Below are 27945 nucleotides of genomic sequence, written 5' to 3' on the forward strand. Positions count from 1 at the left end.
TTTGTCCAATAATTATAACTAATTTATTTAAACACTGACATAATTAGTTCACGTCTGGATTTCGTTGTTGTTTAATGCGTCGTCAGTATTTTATTATACATGATTGATTCTAGCTATAGAGGAACTTCTTACCGCTGCTACTTTTAGTTTTTATATTATGTCTATCAGTTACAACATTACAATCTGTTTGGCTCAACTGCCTCATTTTTGTATTTTCTTTCTCATTGCTCATATCTACAAAAAAAAATAGGTTTTTCCATTTAAAAAAATGACCAAGAATTTCGTCATAGATATCTACTCATTGATAAAGTAGATCCAGAGACTCTGAATTAATGGAATAATTTACATATTCAATATACGTTTACTCGATTAAAAATGAGGAGCTTATTTCTTATATTACAATGTATCAATTGTGAAAATCAATGTCGCGTTGAAAAGTCACGGAATAGCTTTTCCTTACACTTCTAAATTTCACTGCATTCTATATAAAAATTTACTATTGATGCAAAGATGAGTAATAAAAAAAAGATTATTGGTTCAAATCACATAGTATTAAACACAGCGTCAATGCTATTAGATGCGCGATGAGTAAAATCCTATTACCTTTCAAACTACATTTACATTGTACAACTGAACAGAACTACAGATATACGTGTTTGATTATATAAACAAAATAAACAATTTCAACAAAATAATCGAAGTTTTATTTTGAAATATTGATATTAAACTTGTTTGCTGTATAATGTAATTTAAACTTATAAATAAACAATCATTTGGATTTACTATAACACACTGAAGTTTTTCTTTTTAATTTTGCTTTCTTTTTATAAACTTCAATACAACTGAATAGGTCATTGTTATATCTTGTATTAATCGTATCTACAAGTAATAATGCTTAATTTCGAAAATATGATGTGCAACAGTGAGATGAAATTTTTCGATGTTTGTGCAATAAAACATTTTCACGTTGTAAAAATAAGTTGTAAACATTTAAAATTTGTCGTAGTTTTGCGTTTTTACGATTTTTATGCAATACCCTTTCAAGCATCTAGCTTTAAAACATTTTTTTAAAATTACGAGATCCGTAAGACTTTTGAGTTTTAATTTTCTACAGCAAAACTCAAAAGTGTAAAATTCAAATATCAATTATTTACATAACTAAATATGTCGATTTACGTAAACGCATGACTATAGGGAATCAAGATTAATATGTACATTAGTATACTACTGCAATGTTTCACATGACTTCTTGAAGTCACATTATTAATAAGAATAATAATAAATTGATAATAAATTTTTGTAAACGCCGTTTTAAGTCATGAAGCTTAAATTAATATTCGGTAGTACACGTGCTTTTTTTTATATTTTATGATAATGTTTTCAATTTACTTAAACTATAATCTTTTATTTCCTTCAAAGCAAGCCAGATTAACTTCAAAATAATATTTCCAGTTTTAGCTTTGCAAGCTCATTGCTTATAAACGTCTCCTAAAAATGTATAAGCGTACAACTGTGGTTTAACGACAATTCAAAATACCGTTTAAAAAGATAAATGGTCTCAAAAATAATTATTTTCAAAAGCCTCTGACGTGTCCTGCCTTTTAAAGATTACATCCTGCTGCTCGTGCATGTCATCGATGAAAAAGGATCTGTGCACGCCTGATCTATGCGCTTAGAATGTAGAATATACATCTTATTATATAGTCAATCCATTTGTTGTGCCCCTGTTAGTAGTTTGGCCGGCAACACCTGCTGAACTGGATAATTTTTGCTGAAACTCACTCGTATGTTAGTATACATAAGTATTTATTAAAAATTGTAGTCGTCACAATCACCACTTACATTTCTTTATCTAATCGATTAATCTCAATGTGTAACCTAAAATTACCCAAAAAAAGTCGAGATTAGAGCAAACTTAGTGGCAAATTTTTTCAGCATATTATTTACTAGTTTAGTAATTTTTCTAAATAACCTTGGATTTTATACTTTCCTTTTTTACCGTGAATGCTGTGCCTCTTAAAGACCTGTACAAAACGGTTTTACCTTGCAGAATATTTTTTTATTCTTTATTTCTATATGCAGTAAATCGAACAGTGTAGCGAAAGCTTATGTTGCATAGAAATACATTTGTTCTTACAATCAATTTATAGATGAATTGAAATAGATATAGAATCCATGCAATATTTATTATTAGTATTATTGTACAATCAACACAAATTTTTTTATTATTAATTTTAATTTATATACAGAAATCTCAGAAGTTTAAAAAGATGGCACAAAGTGGTGCTCTGTTAACTCGTTTAGTTGCTTCATCAGTGACAGCAGCAACTAAAGCTGGTAAAATTATCAGAGATATCATGAGCAAAGGAGATTTGAATATTGTGGAAAAAGGAAAAAATGATTTACAAACTGAAGCAGACAGATCAGCTCAAAAATGTATTGTCACATCTTTGAGTCAACAGTTTCCAAATGTTACAATTATTGGTGAGGAGGGTCCTTCGATTGGTTGCGAATTACCATCTGATTGGGTTGTGTCTGATATGGATCAAGAAGTATTAAAAGTAGATTTACCAAGTGAGTTGAATGATGTTGATGTTCAAGATATTTGTGTATGGGTAGATCCACTGGATGGTATGTGCATACTATTTTATTATAACCAATTAAATTATAATCTGTTTTTCAGTTTTACTTAATGCTAAGGTATCATTTTCACAGGAACTTCAGAGTACACTCAAGGACTTGTAGAACATGTAACAGTATTAGTTGGTATTGCTGTAGGAGATAGAGCTATTGGTGGTGTTATTCATCAACCTTATTTTAAAAATTCAGAAAATGATTCTCTGGGAAGAACGATATGGGGTATTGATGGTGTTGGTGTAGGTGGTTTCAAACTCATAAAACCAGCTGAAGGAAGACGTGTCATTACCACAACCAGGTGAATATGTAGCAAATAATCATAAATAAATTTTTTGTCAATACTTTATATAAAATCTGAGCAAATCAGTTTTTGTTTGTTCACTTAATTACCTCATATTCCTACTTTTTATCTCATCATATTCCAAAATAAAGTATGCAAATTTCTCATTACAATAAAAGATGTGCCCATTTCGATCAATTTTTTTTCTAGGTCTCACTGTGATAGTACTGTACAGGCTGCTTTAGATGCCTTGAAACCTGATGAAATTCTAAGAGTTGGAGGTGCAGGTTATAAAGTAATATTTTTTTACAATTAATTTAACTTTTGATGACAAGAAATAAATTATTAAATTCATCTTTGGTTTAGGTCATGCTTCTGTTAGAGGGAAAAGCTCATGCTTATGTATTTGCAAGTAAAGGTTGTAAAAAATGGGACACGTGTGCTCCAGAAGCTATTCTACATGCTGCAGGAGGATGTTTGACCGACCTTCATGGAAAAAAATATTCATATAATGCCAAAGTAAGCTACCCCAATACAGGTGGAGTTTTAGCTACTGCTCCAGGTCAACATCAACAATGGTATCTTTCACTCATTTCAAGTGAGATAAAACAAAGACTTGTATGAATTCTGCCTTTATCAAGACAAATGTACATATTATGTGAAAAAACATAAACTATGTTTATAATAAAGTGTTAAATTGGAAAAATTGTAAAAAAACAAATTGTTGACACTATTGACTTATTCAACAAACACTAAATACTAAACAAATCAAATATTTAAAAACATCGTTTCCTCTCATATTATGCTGCTGAATAATAATGATTATAACTTAGACTTTAATAAAGCTCGTAATTCTCTTCTGAGTATTTTGCCACTTGGATTTTTTGGAATGTTATCTAAGAATCTAACACCACCTCGTAGTCTTTTTTGGTTTGAGACGCGTTCTAAAATAAAGACATTGAGTGATTATTGAAATCTAAATTAAAACTTAGCTTATTTCTTTCAATAATTGTGTGTGTATGCAAGCTCACCATTGACATACTGTTGAACCTCTTTGGCAGTAATTGTTGAATTTGGTTGTTTGACAATAAAAGCTATTGGCAATTCACCTGCTTTTTCATCTGGCAATCCCACAACAGCAGCATCTTTAATATTTGGATTAGACAGCAAAATAGCTTCAAGTTCAGCTGGTGGCACTTGAAATCCTTTATACTTAATAAGTTCTTTCAAACGGTCAACAATATAAAAATAACCATCATTATCATAATATCCAATATCGCCTGTGTGTAACCAGCCATCTTCATCTATTGTTGCAGATGTTGATGATACATCACCACAATACCCTTTCATAATTATATCTCCCTTGAAACATAATTCTCCTCTACAATTAGGGCCCATTGGTTCAGCAGATACAGCACCAATCTCATCAACAGCTACAACTTTGGCTAAAATATATTAATGATATGTAATTTAAATGTACATTGAACACTTTTAAATATTAGATGATTATTTTATGAATTGACTACACATACCTGATACTCCGGGTAGTAATTTACCAACACTTCCTAGTTTACCACAATTTTCAGGAATTTTTGTCACACTCAAGGTGGTTTCAGTCATCCCATAAGCTTGCCTAATTTCAATATTTTTTAGACGTTTCTTAATTGTTTCTTCAATATTACGTGAAAGAGGAGCTGCCCCACACCATATAATCTTGATTGATGATAAATCATATTTATCAACAAGAGGATGTTTGGCCAAAAATACCATAAGTGGTGGTACAAGTGTTAAGACTTCAATTTTGTACTGCTGTATTGTTTCCAAAAAAGCTTCTTCTTCAAAATGAGAAAAAACAATACCAGTAGCTCCAGCGATGAGCCCCATAATAAGTACAGTAAAACAGTAAGCATGAAAGAATGGTAGTAAACAAATAAGAACTTGACTTGAAGATGAAAGCCCAAATGTTCCATCCATCATAGTTTGAATATTAGTTAAATAATTTTTATCACTGAGCATCACACCTTTCGGAAGGCCAGTTGTTCCGCTAGAACACAATATAGATACTATATGACTATTCACATCAACTTTTGTTAAGTGGAAGTCAGCTATATCTTTATTTGAGATGTTTGTTATCAAATCATTAATTGAAATATTGTTGATGCTGGGATCATTAAATAGTAATATTACAATTGGCCTCCAATTTAGTTTTCTTATATAACTATTTACAGATGTGAATACCGCTGGGGAAACAAATAAAATTTTTGGTTTGGTAATGTTGATGGCATGTAGAAATTCTCTCTCTGAGTACATAGGATTTAGGGGACAAATAGTAGCACCCACAAACAAAGTTGCACATATTGTATTGGACCAACCCAAATTGTTTTCACTACAGATAGATATTCTATCGTTGACCTGTATTCCATTATTTCTCAAGTATACAGCTAACTTGCAACTTTTTTCAAGAATATCTTTGAATTTTAATTCCTGGCCAGTTTCTTTTTGAATCTGTAAATTGAAATTAAATTTTTTATCACTCCAAATAAGAAAATTTATGTCGATTACAAATGAAGGATAGCAATGATAGCATATTGAAAGTTCTTTTAGCACATCTTACTTGAGCGATTTGTTCGTCAGCACTAGCAATTTGATCGAAAAGTAATTGCCCAACTGTCGTCCCGTTTGGAAATTCAAAAACAAATGGTGGTCCGTGTAAAATATTGCGGTGGTTTTTCATTTTCGACGTTAATCACTTTTAACTTCACTTTATCAAAGCTTTAAAATTCTCTTTGTAGTGTTAACATGAACCGATTATATTCGAAGAGAGCGGGTCTTCCTTCTTTGAAAAATCAAATCGAATGCACATCGAATGACACGGTAAATCTTTAATGCAGCATGACGTTGCAAAGTTTACAAAGTGCAAACTTGAGACTACGCTAAAGCATCAAATCAGTATTGATAAGCTGATAATTTACTATATATATATTTACTGCGTATAAAAATTCTCACTGAGGCAGAGCAGACAACCACTCTTAAAATCCGGCACAAGCTGTCTGCAGCCGGTCCAAGCGTTTCCGTTGCTTGAGTCAACTAAGTACTGTCGCAAGCCTGCAGTTATTTACTCAATGACATAACCAGGCGTTTCTTATTTCAAAAGAAATGAAGAAATTCATTACAGTTGAGCCTTTAATTTTTAACGCAAACACTTGAAAAAATTAACATTTGTATTCAACACTATTTGTTTTCAACCACAAACACCGGGTTTCTTATGTTTTCGTTTAGTTACGTGTATCCATCTTATGTGTACATAAATCTCATATGCATGCTGGGTATCATCGTGCATTATGCAATACTAGTGTCCCTACAGAAATTGTTAAAAACACTACGAATAAGGATTGCGATCATTATCTTATAATTAAATATATAGTTATAGCTAGTTAAATGATAGCTATTTTGTCGAGCGCGTAGACCGTTGTAACTTGGCGTAATGAAAAAGAAATCGATACTATAATTACTACTATTTCAATCGCTCTCGACCATGTGGAACTCACCCTTCCTTCTATATATACAGCTGTTTTTATAGTTCAATACCCTTGTCAGGGTTCGTTCTACGCGTTCTCCCAGAATAAAATATATATTAAAATTGATATATATATTGTTGATTTCATGCATGCAAGTTGAATGAAAAGTTTGAATAGACAACAGATGTATGTGTGAGATTTCATTTGCTCAAGTTTTATTTTAACAAAACGTGTTTACATCATCATGTATTTTTATTTAGCAAACTTATAATATATGAAAAAACTTTCGACGACCATAGCACAAAATTTGTACGTTATTATCAAAGTGTTATTTCTACAGAAATAACGAGAATTTACGCTCGGTTTACATAGCTACTTACTACTAAGCAAAAGTAAAAAAAAGGTCATGTATAAAAAAAAACAAATCACTTTACTTTATTCAGCTTAATGTTTTTTACAAGTTTGAAAGTAATGTAGTTGAACGCGCTACATTATATAAAATACAACAGTGCACGAGTCAATGGTACGTGTCGTTCCACGCCTAGTGCTTTCTTACTTTCTTCTCAATCAGTATAAAATTCAGATATATGTATTAAGCCGTATTTTACGGCTTTGATTTTTTTTTCATAAACTACAAAAAATTGTTACTCGTCTATTTTCTTTCCGTGTCCAATGCTGTTCGTCATGTTATCGTGAAAAGATTTTTTATTCCCGAGTAACAAGGTGGATATTATATAATTGTTAGTCTTCACTTTGATACAAAATCAAAAAATAATAAAATAATATAGTCTTTGAATGATTAAATGTATCTTTTTTACATTGTTATTTTCTCGTGGAATTTGACTCATCGTTTTATCGTGGAACCACTCTAAGTTTATGACAGTAAACTGAATATAATTTAATTGAAAGGCAAATTCACAACATTCACATTTGAGTTTTTTTTCATTGTTTCTGTTGCGCTATAGAAGAAACAAAATTCGAATTCTACTGATAATAATCTACGCATGATAATTACATTACATCGCTATTAAAATTACATTGGCATATCAATTTATGATTTATTCCAATGATCCCTATCTGTACACGAAATTTGTACAAGTCCTTCATGCGCTTATCGTGCGCAATGCAAAGTATGTACATTTTTATAATATTTAAATTTGAATTAATTGGTTTCCTCCGTTTTTTTCAGTTTTCCGCTCTGTTGTTAATATTACGGAAATTTAATGTTCCATGTGAGGCTGTATAGCGAGTTTAACGAGTCACGGCAGTAGTTTTGACTGTCCTTAACCAACACACTAAATTATCATGTGTTTTTTGTGTTTTTTTTAAATATTTTCTCACGTATCGCTTCATACTTTGAAAAGTTTTAGAAGGTGACTAGATTTATCTCTCGCATTAAATTTTTCACTTTACATCTGTTGGTTCAGTAATTCTTGGATTTGTTCAGGCATATCCCATATATGTAAGCTTCTATCTTTGCTGCCAGCAATTATCTATGAACATAAATACAGTTTTTTTACATTCACCATTCACAATTAATATAAAAATATTTTAAATCATTTTATAACTTATAAATATACTTTGCTATGTAAAGTAGTAAATTAATTAAATAAGAAGTTTATTAACCACTTGCGACGATTGTCGAAAGAATAAATTACTACCTAAACTTTTTAACATAATAACGATAATACTTTACAAAGTAATATATTAAGCTTAAAAATAAAGCGGAAATATACCTTTCTATCAACTAGTTCCATACTTAGTAACATATTTCCAGGACCAGGTATAGTGCATACGAGATTATGATTCTAGAAAAATAGTTAAAATTGAAATAAAATAATACGCACGAGAAAATGATGAATCGTGAGTGAAAAATAAATTATCTTACCCTGGTATCAAAAACGTAAATTTTACCATCGTAACAACCGGCAAAAAGTAGACCCTTGTGCAAACACATACAAACGATGCCAACACTCGCGTCATAGTGAACTATTTGCTCCCCGGTCTGAAAATAAAAATACAAGAGTGCTTTGAGTGATGAGGTAACTAACTAATTGACAGTTAGATAAAAGTAAAAATTGTTATAACTTACGATAAAATCGAAAACCGGAATAGACGTACTGCTAGTACCACAATATATAAGACTATGGTTTCTCAGTAGGCTATAAATAGTGTAATTTTTTTGGCCACTAATTGTCCTTAGTACAAGACCAGTCATAGCATCTCGGATGGTAAGCTTTTGATTGCGTGAAGCCACGACAAGTACTTTTCTTGCACCTTCGTTTGTTGCTTTTAGAGCCATCACTGGTTTCTCCGAAGACTGAATGGAATCTGGTTTGAGGGTGCCCGACTATCACGAAAAGCAATACATTAATAATTACAAAGTGGAACAATAATTTATAAATGAAGTATTCATACTTTAATATTAAAACGACAAATACTGCCGGACTTAGTGCCTATAAAAATCGTGCCCCAAGCTTGGTCCATACACTGAATTGGGCTGTTGACTTCGTTAATTTGCATTTCTAAGGCAGTCTGTAAATTACATTAATGATAAATTGATCAATAACATAATTGATTAATCATCAATTAATTGTGTTAAGAGTTCGTATATAAAATCATATTATATTTCTTACCCTGATGTTGTAGCAACGTAGACTTCCATCCAATGAACCGGAATAAAGTAACTCTTTTTTAGAGTCCCCGCTATCGATGCGAGCTATACAAAGGCATGTCACTGCAGCGGTGTGTCCACTAAAAGTATTTAATAATTGATTGGATGATGCATCGTACTGATAGACTGAGCCATCGTTACTTGCTGCCAAGAATGTATCCTCGAAAACCTATAAATTTCAAACAATGTTTAGTATTGTTAGTATTCGTTAGGAGGAAAATAAATCATTCATTGCGTCAAAAATTGATGCACAATGAAATAATAACTTTACTTTATTTTACCTTGATATTCAATATTGGACCTTTATGATGATTGTATTCAATCCTTTCAGGTATATCATCATCATGTTGCACGTGAGAAGCAGCTGTACCTGACTCAGCATTGGTAGATCTTGCTGGAATGATCATTTTTTCAACCACCACCTGTGCTTCGATCATTGATCTAGGTAAAATGTGACGATAGGTATGCCCAACACCCATTTCCATCGACTCTACAGGTAGATTCGAAGCGTTGACATTGTTCACAACAGATGCGGCAGCTTTTTTTATTTCTTCGATCAAAACGATTTCCGATTCTTCGATCGTCTCTTGGAATGCTTTCAAAGAACTTATCTCTTCGATGTCGTTGTCTTCGTGAGATGAAGAAAGTTCTGGCTCTGGTAGTTGTTCACTTAGATCAACATTTTCATCGTTATTACCAGTAGACCTTATATAAATTGGTTGCTCATCTACTACTTCGATGTCTGATTCTTCGATCTCGACAGTTTGTTCTCTTTCTGAATTCGATACCTCGCTAATGAACTCAAGTTTTTCTTCCGACTGAATTCGTATCAGTTCTGGCTGTGAATCTTCCTTACTAGAACTATCTTCATTTTCATCAGATTGGTCGACATTGATTTCGGAAATCACTTTGCGTGCCGAATCTGGTGAGTCTTCTATCTTGCTACTATCTTCTTCATTTCCAACAAAGCTAATATCTTGAGACATATTCTGATCTGATAGTACTTGCTGCTTGGAATCTGATGAACTTTCTTTCTTGCTGATCATGTCTTTACTATCATCGTCGCTACTGTGAGGTTCGACACTTGCTTCAGAATATATTTTTTTGCTTTTCTTACTAACTTCATGTTTGTTGTCAGCGATGTTACTATGTTCCGTAACACTTTCTATGGATACCGCTGGCAACTTCGAGTCTAAAGAAATTCCTTTTTTACTTGTACCATCTTCACAGTCATTGTCGCTAACACGTTGTGGGATGTCTTTTTCGGGAAATGTTTTGTGTTTAAAATCCGACGAGCTCTCTTTCTTGCTGACATCATTTTCACTATCATCGTCGCTAATACGTTGAATGCGTTTTCTGTATGATGCTTTGCGTTTAGAATTTGATGAGCTTCCTTTCTTGCTAACATCGTCTTCGCTATCATCATCGCTATTACGTTTAATATTTTTTTCGGACAATACTTTGCGTTTTGAATATGATAAACTTCCTCTCGTGCTAGCATTGCCGTCACTATCATAATTAGTTCGTTTTTGAGTACTCGATTCGTTTAGCACTTTGCGTTTTGAATCTGACGAAGTTCCTTTCTTACTGATATTCTGTTTACTGTCGTCGACATTGGGGTTCCATTGAGCATTTTTTTCAATAACTGCTTTGCGTTTTAGATCTGATGAACTTGCTTGTTGGATAAGATGGATATTACGAACTTTTGATATTCCTATTTTACGCAAGATACTGGGGCTAATGTGGGCACGAAGTAATGAATATTTAAGATCTGTGAGATGCACTTTGCACGACGTTGCTATTTCTCTATCAACTTCCGAAATTGACATTTTTCTTTTGCGTTTATTTGTTCTTTCGCGGCCTTTCTTCGAACGTTTTTCATATTCCAATGTTGCTTCTTTTTGGGCTTTTTGTGTGCGTGCTCTTTTGCGACTAGGCACAGAATTTTCTTCTTTTTCGACGGATGACTCAGAGATTTTTCTCCTTTTACTAGTTGAGCTTGGCTTTTGATCAACAGACTTATTACGCTTACGCTTCGTCTTGTTTTCATCGATAAAACTCTCTGATTTATCCTCGCTCTTTTTTTGTTCACTTTTCAATCCCATGTCTTTATCAACAATATTATCTTTAGCAGCTTTTAGTCGACGTTGTTCTTCAACGACTACGCTGACAGATTCCTTGGTAAGATTTTGCAACTTCGGTTCACCAACTGATTCAGCTTGTGGCTCATCAGGTTTGGGCGACGGGAAATTCGAGCTACTTCCCATAGAACTACAACTGTCAACAATATCCTTTGGCAGAGGTAAGCCTTCGTAAGTGAATGGTACTGTATGCTCTTTAGTAACAGTTCCACCTTCTGACGGCAAATCACTTTCATTCGTTTCTTCAAGGTTATCTAAGACAACGTAAGGAGAACCTCCATATGTGAATGAAGTTTCTTCAATAATTCTACTAGCAAGAGTTTCTTTATCCGTACTTTTGTTGTCTTCATCGCTTTCTTCCAACTCAAACGTTTCTTTCTCTTTGCTAATATTTTCAATCTTTTTGATTTCATGACTTTCCTCGTTACTTTCAGTCTCTTTTTCAATGGTCATCTTTGAAATACTTGTTTTGATTTTATTTTTGTTGCCTGTATCCACCTCTTCTTCATTGCTGTCATGCTCTTTAACCATTTTTCTCGAATTACTATCGTCCAATTGACTGTCTAATTTTTTATCTAAACTGATATCGGATGGTTTATCTGTATCTTTCGTTGCATTACTGGTTTTAGCAGCTTTTGTCGATTTTTCTTTCTTTTCAACTCCAGCATTTGTATCTTTCGTTAAATCAATATTCGCATGGTCACGGAAAGAAAATAAACTTGGATCGTAATTTTTAATGACAAACTCAATGGTTTCATCGTATCTTTTCAAAATTTCTTCCGGTACGATTTTGAACTTTTTACCTCCTCGTGATGGTACTTCACTGTCAAATTCATCTACCGATGAAAGATCAGAATCTTCTGTTTCGCCTACTGTTTCATGTGCTTGTGGATTTAAGAGGAATTTTAATGATGTTTTCTTTTTCTTTGATTCTTTCTTGAGAGATTCTTCCAACTGAGCTAATCCTTTACCAGTAATAATTTTCGGGACATCGGATTGTTGGTCAAATGTATCCATAGTACTATCATCAGAATATATCATTGACTTTTGTACTCCTTTAACTTTCTCAACCGATATCGATGCTTCTTTCAGCTTGTAACTACCATCCTCTTTACTATTATCAAGCATTTTACTTGCCCTACTCTTCGAGCGCTGTGCAGGTTCTTGAACTTTTTCAACCAGCTTTGATGATTTGGCGGCTCGACTACTGGCTCGACTTTTAGAACGAGAGCTAAGTTCTGAAAAAAATATGAAGTTTTTTTTTATTACACAAAAAATATTTACATTCACAAATTTCAAAAAATGTTAGAAAATAAAAATTTTGTATTCAATATTTTGTTGAATTTAAAACTAACCTATCTTTAAAGTTTCAAAGGACGGGTCATCTTCGACCTGTTCTTTTTTCTTTTTAGCACGACTTTTTGATAGGTTTTCTACCATTGATTTGGGAGTAAATCTTTCATTTATACCAGCAACTTCTGAATCTTCATCATCATCGGTGTTAGTACCAAGATTACTTGTAAGTCCAAGCATTTCGATTTTTGATTCAGTTTCAATGTTACTCTTCTTTTTGTCATTATTATCTTGATCACTTGTACTTTTTTGTTGCTTAGTGATTTCATCGGCTGAAATGTGTAGAGTTGATTAAACTTTTGTTTGAAGTAGATATTTCGATATAAAATATACAATAACTTTTTAATAAAAATAGATCATATGATAAATAGCGACTATTTCTTTATTGTATTTTTTAGAAAACTAGTCATCCACAGTGTGTTTCGCGCGCCCTAAACTGTGCAATCCATATACACATGTACCGTCATGTACCACGTGACTATTTTCAGCCAATCAAATCACGAATAAACTAACTTTACTTATTAGTCCATCTCCTTTTATAGAAGAAAATTATAGAACATTATAGAAGAAAAATAGAAGAATACGTATTTATCTCAATGCAAATCATTTTGACTATAGCATAAACAGTGAATAGCTTAGTTTGAAATGATTCTACTAAAGAATATCATTTAAATTAGATAATAAACAATCATTAAACATTATTTCCAGTAGATAAGAATGCTAAAATCTTACCTATGCTAAATTTAAAAAAACTTTCATTTATGAAATACATATTTATGTTTGTAATCAGTAGTCTAGATTTATCATACCATTTTTATGGATTGAAGAAAGGGTCGGAAAATTTTCATTGAAGTTGTCATCTTTCTTTGGCGCTGAAATTTCAATGGAATCCAGGTGCTTATTTTCATCAGCAGTGTTTTTCAGATTTTCGGAATTATCAGAAAAGTCTTTTGTTACTGCTTTACTCATTGTATTCTTTGTTTGTTGTAAATCTTCTAACGGATATTTGTTGGTTGTCGATGCAATTTTCTCAATTAGCTCTATATCACCTTGCGATGGGTCGTTTTGCTCTATAAATTAAAGAATATCATTTATTAATGATTCAAATTACACAATTTTTATTAGTAGGTAACATAACAAATTCCTTACCAATCAGAGAGGAGTCTTCAGCTTTCATTTTATTAGAAAAAGGTAATGCTTTAGAACTAGACTTTGCCTCAACGTCAGAATCATCCAATTCAATACGTTTAGATGATCTTTTAATTGGCGACTGACGACCCGCAACAAGAGATGTAGCATATTTAGTTTCATTTGTTTTACCTTTCGAACTTGCTACTGAACTTGTTTCGACGTCAGAATCATCATCCGATTTAATACGTTTTGACGATTTTTTCATTAACAATTTGCTAGTCACACTGTTATCTATTCCCATTTCAGATTTGTTGGTGATATCTACATTTGAAAAAGAAATAAATTGTTTCGAATTTTAATTGTTTTATGCTCAGGTGGATAAGTGATTCATCATTAATACAGTGGAACATAATGGACCAATAACTTACATTATTTTATATTAAAATAAATTTTTAACTTTTAAAAATATAATTTGGTAAAACTAGTTATAAAAATAGGATGAGAAAATATAGTATTTATCATACCGAATGTTTTGCGATTGAAATTTGAATTATCATTGTCGCTATCTGATGTTAATTTCGATTCGTTGATTTGGTTGGCTGATTTTTGATGGGGCAACCTTTTATCATCGTCTTCAGAATCGCTTTCGTCTGATATCGTTTCACGACTTTTTATTTTCGATTTTGATACTGAAATGTCACTCTTGATAGGCTTTGTTCCTCTACTTTTTGGATGAGTTTTGACAGCAGGACTAGCAGCTCCAGTTTTATATTCCAATTCAATTTCTGAATCAACATTTAACTTTGAGATGGGCTTTAATGCTCTACTTTTTGGACGAGTCTTCGGTGCAGGACTAGCACTGCGAGTTTCCGTTTTAACGTCAATTTCAGAACTATCATCTGACTTAATAGGTTTCGCTGCTCTACTTTTTGGACGAGTCCTGGGTGCTGGACTAGCAGTGCGAGTTTCCTTTTTAACCTCAGTTTCCGAATCATCATCTGACCTGCTGAGTTTCGCTGCTCTACTTTTCGGACGAGTCCTAGGTGCTGGACTAGCAGTGCGAGTTTCCTTTTTAACCTCAGTTTCCGAATCATCATCTGACCTGTTGAGTTTCGCTGCTCTACTTTTCGGACGAGTCCTGGGTGTGGGACTAGCACTGCGAGCTTCCGTTTTAACGTCAATTTCAGAACTATCATCTGACTTAATAGGTTTGGCTGCTCTACTTTTTGGACGAGTCCTGGGTGCGGGACTAACACTGCGAGTTTCCGTTTTAACGTCAATTTCAGAATCATCATCTGACTTTTTGATTACTTTATTGATAGAAGAGTCGGATAATTTTGATTTTGTATCATGAATCTTTGACTTTTCAACTTTCTTTTTATCATTTTTACTAAACTCTATTAATAGAAAATAAAAATATGAAAAAATTATGAAATGATTAGTAATACAAAATATAATAATGAAAATTTCTTTTTGAAATTATTGCTCCGTGAAATTATAATTACCTGCTTTGTTTTGTTTTGACGCTGATTTGGAATCATGCTTTTTAAGATTTTTCTCCTTGTCATTTTGGATATTGTCTGACAATTTACTAGCAGCTCGACTTTTTGGTCGCTTGGGACTAGTACTGCGATCAGAAGATTTAGTTTCTGCCTCAGACGAATCAATATCTGATTCAATCATTTCTTTGCTCTTTGTTGATTTGGATTTTGAAAGCTTTTTACTGGGCTTGTCGTTTTTGGTTTCAGTTTTTACAGAATCTGTAATAAAATAGAAAAAAGCACTTTGATAGTAATGTCATAATACTTATATCATAAAGATTCGTTTCTTTGCAATAATATTAGTCTTGTAAGCAATTAATATCATTTTGATATTCTAATCCATTAGTATTATTTTTCCAAAGCTATATTACAGAAGATTATAAACTGACCTGTAATTGACTTTTTATTGCGGGAATTTCGTTTCAACTGTGAGTTTTTCTTTAATTTAGTAGCTAAATCAACATCTGAATCATCTGATGATGAATCTGCCTCAGTATTTTTTAATTTCGTTGACTTTGTTGTAGCTTTCCTTGTTTTGTCTTTTGTTTGTTGTTCCGCTATAAGTGTAAAATATTCGATTTTATTTATATAAATATTCATTTCTTAATGAAAAGTAAAAAAAGAATTTAGCAGCCCAAAAAGTAATAGAATATTTAGAATATAAATATGAACTTGAGTATGTGTCCTTTATCAATCTACTAATAACACTAATATAAGACTAATAAGTCTTACCTTGTAGAGATTTTTTCTTATTCTTATTAACACATTCCATTTGAGTCTTAACATCAGAATCTCCATCAGAAGTATGTGCATTTTCAATTTTCTTATCATAATCTGACTCGGAATCGGACTCTTTAGACAATTTTTGCTTTGATTTAGATTTTTTATCAATCTTTTTACTGTTTTTGTCATATTTCTTTAAGCTTTCTTTGCTCTCACTTGTATCTCTAAGTCTATGACCCGTTTTGGAAGATTTAACTTTATGAGGCGATTTGAATGCTTTGTCCTTATCAAGGGATTCATCTCTTGAGAGTTTTATTGGGTTGATTGTTGAATGTCCATCCTTGGATCGATATTTTTTCATATCCTTGATTGCTTTATCTTTCTCATAATCAGACTTATCAGTATCATGTTCACTTGCGCTATTGTTTTGTCCCTTTGAATCTGGCTTATGTTCAGATTGTTTAGAATCAGCTGAAGTTATAAGTCTATCGGTTGATTTCAGAAGAGGATTGGATTGTACATTAAGTAATGCAGACGTAGGATCTGGTATTTGGAAATCATGAAGTTGGCTTGTAGTTTGAATATCAAAACTTATCTGATCACTATTTGTAGCCTTTAAATTTTGAAGTAGTTGATAAAGTTTCAACTTCTCTTGCATTAACTTCATGCACTCCTGATCAATCTCATAGAGTCTTGTAACAATACTCTCCCTGGTATTGAGTTGAACTGGCTTAGTTATAGCTTCATCCATGAGTGCAGCAATTGGCACTTTAGAAGTAGGAATATTGTTCTTTTTGTGCTTGTGTTTGGTCTTGAGTTTGTTGTGTAGTTTATGAAGATTCTTGTCTGATCGGTCAGTAGATGATTGATGGGTATGAATGTTGCTTTCAAAACTTTCAGACTTTTCAACAAAAGGTTCAGAATTATTCGAGATATTAGTGACCTGTGATGTTATTTTGGATTGCGAGTTAATGTTTTGTTGAAGATGCTCATCCATCAGTTGCTGGTGTTGCTGTGTTGACAAATCAAACATTAATTCATTAGGAATTTGAGGTTGCAAACAAGATTGAAGTTTAGGTAGTATCTTACTAACCTGCGGAACAGGATTGATCGAGCGGTGAATCGATGAAGATTCTCGTAGTGACGCGTCATCCGCTTTGTTTGAGATAACAATCTGTGGCGGCACTTGGTCTACACTGTCAACAACAGTAGCAACAGGGTTGGTGTGCATGGTCTCTTTGTTAGTGTTGGGTATACTGCCTGAAGCGACGCTACCAAGCGACAATGGCAAGTCAACTTTATTGAATTTCTTGCTACCGTCTTTACCCAGGTGTATAATCGTGATCGGCGTTTTCAAAGTCGTATCGGAGATCATGATGGGCCGAGCTCGAGCTTGCGACTGAATTTGCGCTTGCGTAGTCGCTATTGCCGCCATCGACGTAACATCTACGCGGTCGCCTATTGGTTGCGCTGTGTCGGTAAACTCACTTGTTCGTTTAGCGGCCTCTTCAAAAGATTTGCCGCCATTCTTCGCGATGCCGGGCAACCAATTTTCTTGCTGCTCAGCGCCGCTTTGACGACTTATTTTCATGTCCATGTCCAGTAGAGATAGCGACTTTTCAATGGGATCCTCAGAAGACACTTGGATTTCCACATGTTTGTCTTGTGCATTCAACTCAAGATGAGACCCCAGTTGCCGATAACCGGTGCCATCCAACTCAACAGTCTCATCTGTTTCCAGCGGCGTTGGAGATTCCAATTGTTGCTGCTCCATTAAAGCAATCTCAACCGTTTCACCTGACACACTAATCATTTCAGTATCTTTTTGATCAACCAATAATACAGATGAAATTACAACGGGTTCTGTAACTGCAATTTCTTCTTCTGCAGGCTCTGTTATACAGTCTTGAGAGGTGTCGATGAAAGTCTGCAGGTCGTGCAAAAGATTAATCGTTGTATTAGCGTCTGCTTTGTCGTCCGAATCTTCGTTCTCAACTTGTGCCTGTCCGAGTGAGCATGCAATCTCCTTGGAAATGAGCTCTGGCAACAATGAGTCCTCATGTGAGACTTGCTGATCAGAAGAAGAAACCTGGTTCAAATCGACAGTTTGTACTACTAGCGGCGTTACCGAAGGTAGTACAATTTTAACGGTAGTTTCATCGTCTTGTGCATTAAACTGCAAGTCGCTTTTGTCAGTCAAAGCTAGTTGGAGTTCTAGCTCTTTTGCACTTTCAGCTTCCAGCTCTTGTTTTGCACATCGAGCTTCTAACTCTTTCGCACGTTGAGCCTCCAGTTCTTTCATCCGCTGAACTTCCAGCTCTCTTGCACGCTGAACCTCCAATTCTTTTGCACGCTGAGCCTCAAATTCTTTAATACACTGAGCTTCTAATTCTCTTGTTCGTTGAGCTTCGAGCTCTTTGAGACGTTGAGCTTCCAACTCTCTCGTACGTTGTTCCTTAAGTTCTCTCAATTGTTGAGCCTCTAATTCTTGAAGACGTTCTTCAAGCTTCAAGTTTTTCAGCCGTTGAGCTTCAAGCTCTTTTGTTCGTTGTTCTTCCAATTCTTGTAGACGTTGCGCTTCGAGCTCTTGTAGACGTTGTTCTTCAAGCTCTTTCAGACGTTGGGCTTCGAGCTCTTTCTGACGTTCAGCTTCAACAGCTTCCTCCTCGGTAATATCGACGAAGTCTTGAATGAGAAAATCGACCTCATCGATATCTGTCGGCGGTAGTTGTTCTGTATCCTTGGTGTTGAGCTGTACAGTCTCGTCAGCCTCCGAGGGAACTATTTCTTCTATTTTATTCTCGATCACATTTGAAGGCTCAGTCGTATCCACGGTTAGCACTGGTTGTACCACTGGTACAATTACCGGCTCAGTCACGGTCACGACTATGGGCATAGATACGGGCAATACGATGCACTCGCGGATCGATTCGATGCCGTCAACGGACTTGCTTATTTTCTCGTCGGGTAAAGTGTCGGGTAGGCCATCGCTTAAAAGTACCTGCGTTGACGAAGTCTCATTTACCGTTGTTAAATCAACGGAATCTTTTATTTCGTTAAAATCACCGATAAATCCATCGTTAGTAAGAGACGTCAATGGCGAATCAACAATTTCTGTTTCGATACAAGAACTGTCGACAACCTCACAATTGCTACCGCTGACTGCCGTTAACATAGAAGGATGTTGTCTTTCTTCAATCTTGGCTGATAATTCTTTCACCTCGTCTACACTCCTATTCTCTTCGGTACTAACTTTGGCACTGAGCAGCTTAGGCTTTATCTCTTTACCATCAGACTTGATACTCTTGGATTTATGACTGTCCGCTATGCAGCGTTTACAGATCTTTTTCTTCGTTTTAGTGCCTTGATCTAACTGCGAAGTTTTGGTAGGAGAATGATTCGCAGGGCATGTAGCGGCATGTGCTGTCGAAGCAGAACCATCATCATCAGTTTTCTGATTCTTGTTACTCGATAAATTGTTCTTTTCATTTTCCAACTTTTCAGCTTCCATTTTCGCTTTAACTCTATCATGGATACCATGTCGCCTGAGCTTTACAGGCGGTTTCGTATTCCTTTGGGTTTCAACTGTAACAGCGTTGTCTTGTTGCCGCTGTAGCTCTTTTGTCTCTTGCGTTTGATCGGTGCGCTTCTTTGTAGGAATGTTGAGGAGATCTTGCGTCATTGATAAGGGATTCTTTTCGAACTGTTTAATCTTTTCCTGCTCTTGTTTTTGCTTCTCTAATTGACGCGCCTTGTAAGCCTTGATATCTAACTTTTTAGGCTTGTTGGGATCATTTGCATCAGTATTTTCTTTCGGTTGATTACGTGCTTTTTTGCGTGGATCAGTAGGTCTACTAACTTCTTGGAGCTTCGGTATCTTGACCGTTCCGACTATATCCTTTATCTCTGGTTCCACAGATTGCAAATTTTCCTTGCAAGCTTCTTCGATACTCTTAAGTATGTCTTCCTCAGTTTCCTCCTTTTTGTTTTCAACTTTAGCTTCGTTAGTCTCATTAGTTGCTGCGGAATCGGTGGCGACAACACTTGGGGGGACAGGAGATACAGCAGCTGCGGTGACAACACTTGGGGTAATAGTAGTTGCGGCAGTGATTGATACAACAGGGATCGATGAGACAGAGGTTGAGGTTACAGTGGTGGAAGTTATAGTACTGGAGACAACAGTGGTTGATACAACAACGGTTGAGGCAGCAGTGGTTGTCACGAGCTTCTTCAACTGCGTCGGTTGACTCGAGTCAATGATCGTTTTGGCCTTTTGAACCAATTCTACCGAGGTGGTAACAGATTTGACGGCAGAGGTATCTGCAGCTGCGGCAGCTGCTGCTGCTGCGGCTACAGCTGCGAGGGCGGCGCCTGGCTTAGGTGGCAGCTTGACGCTCGGTTTAGCCACTTGAGCGGGAGCAACTGTACTACTCTGTACCGTTGCCTGAACAGGTATCGTAGGCTTAGACTTTATCGTTGTCTGCACGGTCGGCTTTAACAAAGATGGGCCAACTATAGCAGCCGGTGCTACCTTAGTTTTGTTCGATTCGGCTGCGACCTTTTTGGCGATCACTTTGTCTGAAATGTCGTGTTGAATAACCTTATCTGAGAATGTGACTTTTCTGACATGCTGTTCCGAGGTGTCCAGCTGTTGTGTATGCTGTTGCTGTTTCATGCGCCTCTTCAGAGGATAAGGTCGTGCCGTTTCACCAGACTGCATCCTTGAGGGATCTTTGAAGAGAACCGTCCTGCCAGCCACTGCAGCTAAAGTAGCCGCAACTTCAGGCTCCTCTTTCACTTCCTTTTTAATTTCCTCCTCGGTGAGTAGCCTTTGTAATCTTCCAAGCGACGCCCCGAGCGAGTCTAGTTCATCGTCGCTCGATGAGGTCTCGGAGCTTTCGCTTTCGTCATTAATCCTTGAACGTTTCTTATGCTTTCTCTTAGCACTCTTGTGCCTCCGGCGTTCTTTTTTCTCTTTCTTACGACGCAAACGCTTACGGGACCGACGCTCCTTCTGTTTATTCTTTTTGTATCGCTCAATTTCAGCAGCTACTTCATCCCTTATCGCTTCATTTATCGATTTTATCTTGGCAATTTTCTCGTTTTCTTTAATCTTTTTTAGTAATTGTTGCTGCGAATGTGGCGTCTCGTTGTCACTCGAGCTCGATGACGAACTCGATGACTCATCTTCACTGACAACGATATTTACTAAATCTCGGGATGAAGGCTGTTGTGGTTGATGATGCAATTGCAGCTGTATCTGTTGATGCTGTTGTTGAGGTTGTTGTTGTTGTTGTTGTTGTTGTTGTTGCTGCTGTTGCTGCTGCTGTTGCTGCTGTTGCTGCTGCTGTTTCTGTTGCTGCTGTTGCACCTGAGGTACAGCTTGCTGCGGTAGTGGCTCAGGCGCTGGCTGCGGAGCAGCGTGCAAAGCCTCATTATTAAAGTCAATACCATGTCTTCGGCTAAACTTGTTGAACGTAACCTCGAGCTCGCGCTCAAATGCATTACGGTCCAATCCAGTCTTGCCGTACTTTGCGTCCCATTCTTCTTTCGTAAGATTTCTATATGCATCGATGTGCTCTTGCTCTTTTCTCATCCAACGCTCAACAGCATCCGTCTCGTAATCGCTTACCGCGACACCACTATTAACTTGCGGTTGGTGGTGCTGATGCTGATTTTGTTGCTGCTGTGTTTGTTGATGTTGTTGATGATGATGTTGACGTTGATATAAACTGCCTTTAGCTTCGTTAGTGGCGGCGACTTGGCTGGAAGATGCTTTGGCTTTGGCCATCCCCGCAGAAAAGATATCATCAAGATTATCATCAAGCGAAAAAGCACCTCGAGCTACAGGTGGTGGCGAGGGCGCTTTGGCTGCCTGCCTTTGTCTCATTATGCCTGCAGAGAAAATATCATCAATATCGGCCATGTTCACCATGGGGCTTTCAGCTACATCGACTGTTCTAATCGTCGTTAATTGTTTATTCGTGGTTTTGTGGTGCTCCCGTAATATGTAATCTTGCGTGGCTGTGTACTGCGTCATTGACGAGTAATCCTCCTCTATTTGCGTGGCAGTCGAAGTCATACGATTCCTTACTGACTTGGAATGATGCTTAGCTAGCGCTGCTTGCTGTTCGTAGGCGGATGACGCTGGTACTTTATGGTTTTCACGAATAACTTTTACATGAATCTTTCGTTTTTCTTTTTGTTGCGCATGGTGCGCTTCAGCTGCAAGTTTCGCTTCAGCCTTTTTTCGTCGACGCTCCTGGTGTGCTGCTAATGTTGCAGCTACATCCGGTACATTTCTGACGACTGTCGCCTGCAATTACAAGTATCTTTAAACATATGCGATATGAATGCAAATTCGCTTTTAAAATTTCTATATTGATTTTTTTTTACCACCTATTCATTATCGACCATTACGTCTTTCACAATAATTTTGTAAAATAATTTAACAAAATGTGAATGTTATTTAATTAACATCCGTAGAATTTGACCAATTTATTATTTCACGTCTTTTAGTATGTAAGTGAATTGATAGATTTTGCAAAATAATAATTCAACGACTATTCATAGTAATATAATGATACATACCTCTGGTTGAATGATAGGAACAATAGGTTGCTCCGTTGTCGTTGGAACAGTGAGATGCGCGGTAGAAATTGGCTGTACAGGAGCGACAAGATTAGTCAACGTCGGTTGAATAACAGGCTGAACTCCTTCGTACTGAAGAGGGTCGAGCTGAAGAACCGCATTCAATTGGTGAATAAATTCTGTAGGCAAATTGGTGATGTCGATCTTGTCAGTTTTGTCGGGATCTAACATTGCGTTTAGCTGTGTCATAAATTCATCACGGTCTTCTTCCCTGATTCGCTCATCCTCATTAATGCGCATTTCTTGATTGATCGAACTCTTCTTCTCTTTCACCAGATGCTTCATAGCAATGTCGAATTTCCTTAGACTGGAGTGATTGAGCATGTTGCGTATTTCATTTCTACTCATCTTAAGGAAACGATTGAGCACACGTTGCTTCCAAGATGCCTCGTCGCCAGCAGCTGGCCTTTTCTCGGAAACAGTGAGTGGCTTCACCAGAGTGGGTTTAATATCAGCAATGGGATTAACAGCCGCAACGATGGGATTGACGACTGCAGCGACAGGATTGACAACCGCAGCAGTAGCAGCAGTAGGTACCGTCAAATTTTGTGTAGCTTGGAGCAGTTGAGTACTCCTCAGCAGATCTTCAGTGGTATGCTTGTCCATGAGTATCTGCTGTGAGATTTTGAGTATGTCCAAGCTGGTATTCGGTGCTGCAGTAGTAGTGCTCGTGATTCCAGCAGTAGTTATAGCGGTGCTTAATACTGCCACTGGCTGCGTGGATAGCGGTAATGGCATCGTGGTCAGTAAAGCGGAACTCGCTAAGACTGGCAAACTTGTGCTGGTATCAATCGGAGGAAGAAGGCTCGAGGTTGTCACTGACGGTGGTGAGATGGGTTTGGGTACCTGACTGACTGTCGTTGCAGGCAAATGTGGCGAGAGAGCTGCTTCCGTCACTTCATCAGGTTCCTGAGGCTTGGCCTCGCCCATATCCATCATCTGAGCAAACTCCATAGCCTCTTGCATTTCCTCGAGACCATCCTCGTCGAAACTCATGGTGAGATTGCCAGGTGTTGCGGGTTTGCTGATCACCGGTGGTGGATTTATTATAGGTGGTACCGGTAGCGGTGGCACAGTCACTCCGGGATAACTCATGGTTGGTACAGGAGGGACGACGGGGGCAACTACAGGCGCTACAACCGGAGGCGGTACGACTGGCGCGACCGGAGTCATATAATGTGGTGGATAACTTGGCATGATCATCGTTGGAGCCATTGATGGTTTCGTATTGTTGGAGAGCATAAGCGTGGAACGCTCGCTTAATGACAGGCGCGGATCAAAGACAGGAGGTGGCTGCTGAACCTCCTCGGTGACACTGCTACTGCTGACTAACGGTTTACGTGGATCAAAGGCCGGTGGCGGTTGGAGCACCTCCGAGTCCTTTTTACTCTTGCTTGTATCAGTAGATGTGGTTTTCTTCGGAACGGTACCTAAAGGCGGTGGTGGTTTATCGAATTTGGCTGGCAGCTCTGGAAATAGAATTACGTTGAAAATGAACATTTTAACAGAGTACGATTTAATAAAAATATATCGACGAAAAACTTACCGAGAGTTGAATCTTCGAAGGGAGATGGCCACGTGCTTGAAAGTCTAGGCGCATAGCCTAGTGTTGGTGTGAATTTTGTGGTGGACGTATAATCAACAGAGGTAAATGGCGGCGGACACATAGCCACGGGTACTGCACTCGTCGTCGACGTGGGCATTGTGTTCGTGCTTGTTGCTGTGCTGAAATTTGGGTCGAAAAATGCTGGTGATTTTGCGGAACTCTGCTCCGTCTTGGACGATTTGCTACTGTGTTTGGTAGGCAAATTATCATCTCGTTTAACTTTTTCCTGCGACTCCTCGTTAGGAATCTCAGAATCACGGATGGGTTCTTCAGCAGCATTGCCCTTTGACTGGCTGCTACTTACTGGTTGTAGAGTACTGCTAAAATCACCAGCAGCAGACTCGTCTTCCAAGTGAGAATGTTGATCGCTCACCGATGATAGGTTTCCAGTCTGAGACAAACTTTGTTCAGTTTCAAATTCAGGGATGGGAGCATTGAGAGCCATCCCAAAGTCATCCATGTCTGGCTGGCCAATACTGTCCACCAGAAATTCATCATCCTCAACCACTGACTTGGTGGATAGAGAGAATTCATTAAAATCAATTTTAGTAGTTGAATCAGCTTCAACTCTTCTACCAATGTCTTTGAAATCATCTTCTGTGAGTTTGAGTTCCTCTTGGTTAGTATCAACACTGGTGGACTCAGCATTGACTCTGGCAGAGGTAGGTACAGCAGCCGTTTGCAAATCATTGCCCCATAAATTAACTCTCTCTTCTTCCGTAATGTTTGATAGACTCTTTTTGAGCTTGGCTGCTGCTTCAGTTATTTTCTGTTGTCGTTCCTCCTCTGAGCCACGTAAAGGTTCCTGTGGCTTATCACTGGGTGGGGGGGAGTCACTGTCACTATTATAAGGAGACGAATCCCTACCTGAATATGGCCTGCCAGGACCAGAGTAGCGTTGATTCTGGCCTCTGGAAGCATGGCCCCTGCCTCTGAAGTTCTGATAAGACCGCTCATTGCGGGGATACTTCTCAGCTCTTTCTCTCTCTCGATCTCTGTCCCTATCTCTTTCTCTATCTCGATCCCTATCGTTGGGTCCAGGGCCCTGTCTGTCCCATTCGGACTGGAAGGGTTGCTGCCGGGGTGGGTACTTCTGGTAGGGTGGCTGCCTCCATTGCTGTTGGTAGCCTCTGTTGGAGTCCCTAGGTGGTAGCTGCGACTGCCAGTCCGAGTGGGGTGGCGGTCTACCGGCTGGATGCCGATTTTGCTGATGCTGCTGTTTTAGGTTGGGATGAGAGAAGCGATTGCCGCCGAAGCCATTGGCGGCTGATGGCCGGTTGCCCCGTTGTCCAAAGCCTCGACCACGGTAGCCACCACCAGCGCCACTCATCACACGGCGTTCACGGGCTGAGCGACGACGGCGACGACGGCGGCGACGACGACGACGACGCGATCACAAGTCCCTTTTCTCTTTTCTTATAAAACACAGTAGCGATCAGTGCGCAGCGGCGGCGGCGAAGCTTTCGTCCGTCCCTCTGGCTGGTTCACTTGCTGTTCACTGGTTAGGGCATTGTGCCCACTATGAGGTTGGGCTGGCTGTACAAGGAACCAGGGGGCACTGATCCTGAGAGGAGAGGGAGTGAGATATGGAAGCTGAGTTAGAACCTCGCTGTCAGAGAGTTGCACGGCCCGCCGCCAACTCGGGCATTCTTGTATTGCACTCGCTTCCTTTCGTTCGTACTGCACTACTGCTGCTGCTACTACTCGCGAATGCGCGTCTCACACTGTAGGCTAGAACAAAACAAAGGTGGCCCCGCACCAGACAAGCGTCAGTCGACAATTTTTTTTTTTAATAGTGTTAAACTGTGTATGCTCTCGTCGTACACAACGACTAACGCACATGCAATCGCGGCTCCGCACACAGCAATATTCATACACGCGAGAGCGCTCAGTGCACACACACTGCTATTTCGCTGCTACACTCATGCACGCACACATCCACCTTACATGCGCTCTCTATCTCACTCTGCTTCACTTGCTTTCATACCCGAGTAACTGATTATGTTCGCAGATTATCTGGGTGCCCTTTATCTATCGCCTAACTGGCCACTAATCTTAAGCGTGACAAACTATTTTCCTCAACGAACATTCTACATATTTTTAGATTCGCCTAATACTCGAATTCACTCACTGATGGTCGTGTGCTGCTCTCTCGTACTCTCTCCAAAACGATATATCGTGTTATCGTAAATGTGTGCGCGCACGCGCGTTCCGATATATCGCTCACTCTCCGGCTAAATTTTCTCCTACACTTGTGCTTCTTTATTGAAAACTCTCGAATTATTCTCATTGATTAAACGCTTTTGAACCTCTATCTACGCAGAATATTTAAATTTTTTACAATATTTGACTTGAATGTAACCTCTCTTAGATTCGGAATTGAATCTCATGCACACAAGAACCTGCTAACTGCATTTCCTAACCTCAAAGTAGTTGCATAGATGATGTCTACAATCTAAAGACAGAGACTCAAGCAAAAGAATATTTGGACTTGGCATTTAAAGTAAATGCGATAATATGCTTACAGGCATTTGTCTTGTTTGCTTTGTAGTATGTAATCACGCGAACAATTATTTTTTCAATGCTGTTTTATATCGCGACAGAACGCACATGTCGTTTTTCCGAATGAGATAAGCACCAACGTTGAGCATCGTCCGAGGAAAGCAGCGGCAGAGCGGCGACGACAATGCGACACTAGCGACGACAGCTATGTATTGCTGATTCGTTCGCCAACATTGTCGTCTTCCTCTTTTTTTTTTTTTTAGGACAAAAGATTTTACTTAATTTTTATTGTGATCCAATATTTATACAATGTAAAAAAGTATTCTAAATGGGTATCAAAGAACAGTTGCACGCGTAATAGCAAGACGCACCAGCTTAAGATTCGGACTTAGGCCGTTCCCTTTCTTTCTTTCTCTCGCTCGCTCGCTCGCTCACTCCCTCACTCGCTCGTTCACTCACTCACTAACTAACTCACTCAGTCACTCACTCACTCTCATTCTCATTCATTTTCTCTCTCTCTTTCGCTACTTCAATATATCACATAACAAAATGTACTAGTATAACCTCGTGCCTAACCTAGCAGCGAAGCGTAGGTCCCTCGCTTATGTGATCACCCCTTTACGACGCCACTGTATATTTTTCATTGATGTAAAAGAGAAAAGGTTGATAAAATAGTCTGTACTGAATTGACTCGGTTACGGTTACTGAACGCTAAGCGACATAGCTAAAGAAGAAAAACAGTAGCATGCAAGCATTCGAGTTGATTTTTACCTGAAGCTTACACAGTTAAAAATATTGAGATTAATTGCAGCTTGTAGACAAGAATTCACAGAAGTTTACAATTAATAATTGCCGTTAAATTTGCGATTATTTATTGACTGTCAGTCGACTCCAGTTCAGTCGCACTGACTTCACTGTCGGAACTCTTGCTTGCGTGCAGCAAGCTACGATGTTTCGCTTTTGTCTCACACGGGCGCTGTAGTAGGCAATAACTATCAAGCTAAAATAAGACAATTGCACGATGGACATAGGACTGTTGCACTCTTATTCATTTATGCTCTCTTCTTCAAATCAAGAGACTCATTTTAATGCATTCTAAATTTTTATATCGAAAGTACAACGTTTTTTTGTATCATTTAGTTTAATTAAATACTTATCCCTTTCGCATAATCCTTTGTAGAAGCATAT

General features: G+C 37.5%; 3 protein-coding genes across 5 annotated transcripts; 1 reads left to right on the top strand and 2 right to left on the bottom strand.

Annotated features, from left to right (window-relative positions):
* The first annotated feature begins 1641 nt into the window (after positions 1–1641).
* Positions 1642–3556, top strand: LOC131673736 (3'(2'),5'-bisphosphate nucleotidase 1). Of its 2 annotated transcripts, none has more exons than XM_058951975.1 (5): positions 1642–1788; positions 2250–2631; positions 2716–2935; positions 3128–3212; positions 3284–3556. In XM_058951975.1, exons 2-5 carry the CDS (start codon positions 2271–2273, stop codon positions 3539–3541), a joined length of 924 nt encoding a protein of 307 aa, XP_058807958.1. In that variant the 5' UTR covers positions 1642–1788; positions 2250–2270; the 3' UTR covers positions 3542–3556. The 2 variants fall into 2 exon arrangements, with proteins under 2 accessions (XP_058807958.1, XP_058807959.1); XM_058951976.1 differs by lacking the exon at positions 1642–1788 and adding an exon at positions 1831–1949.
* Positions 3557–3588: 32 nt separating this feature from the next.
* On the bottom strand, positions 3589–6220 carry LOC131673735 (uncharacterized). The gene is made up of 5 exons (XM_058951973.1): positions 5924–6220; positions 5532–5850; positions 4450–5422; positions 3949–4362; positions 3589–3861 (listed from the first exon to the last, which is right to left on the bottom strand). The coding sequence occupies exons 2-5, from the start codon at positions 5649–5651 to the stop codon at positions 3740–3742; spliced, it is 1629 nt and encodes a 542-aa protein (XP_058807956.1). The 5' UTR covers positions 5652–5850; positions 5924–6220; the 3' UTR covers positions 3589–3739.
* Positions 6221–6635: 415 nt separating this feature from the next.
* Positions 6636–27663, bottom strand: LOC131673743 (uncharacterized). Of its 2 annotated transcripts, none has more exons than XM_058951994.1 (18): positions 27529–27663; positions 24196–25986; positions 22590–24118; positions 17092–22314; positions 16008–17010; positions 15665–15832; positions 15240–15494; positions 14259–15131; positions 13753–14055; positions 13413–13673; positions 12606–12875; positions 9391–12488; positions 9072–9278; positions 8854–8970; positions 8528–8785; positions 8324–8440; positions 8172–8243; positions 6636–7928 (listed from the first exon to the last, which is right to left on the bottom strand). In XM_058951994.1, exons 2-18 carry the CDS (start codon positions 25583–25585, stop codon positions 7845–7847), a joined length of 15228 nt encoding a protein of 5075 aa, XP_058807977.1. In that variant the 5' UTR covers positions 25586–25986; positions 27529–27663; the 3' UTR covers positions 6636–7844. The 2 variants fall into 2 exon arrangements, with proteins under 2 accessions (XP_058807977.1, XP_058807978.1); XM_058951995.1 differs by lacking the exon at positions 27529–27663 and adding an exon at positions 26781–26897.
* Between the last annotated feature and the right edge of the window lie 282 nt (positions 27664–27945).

The sequence above is a fragment of the Phymastichus coffea genome, unplaced genomic scaffold (assembly GCF_024137745.1).
Source record: "Phymastichus coffea isolate CEN01 unplaced genomic scaffold, Cenicafe_Pcof_1.1 PCOF00192, whole genome shotgun sequence".
NCBI classification, from domain to species: Eukaryota; Metazoa; Arthropoda; class Insecta; order Hymenoptera; family Eulophidae; genus Phymastichus; species Phymastichus coffea.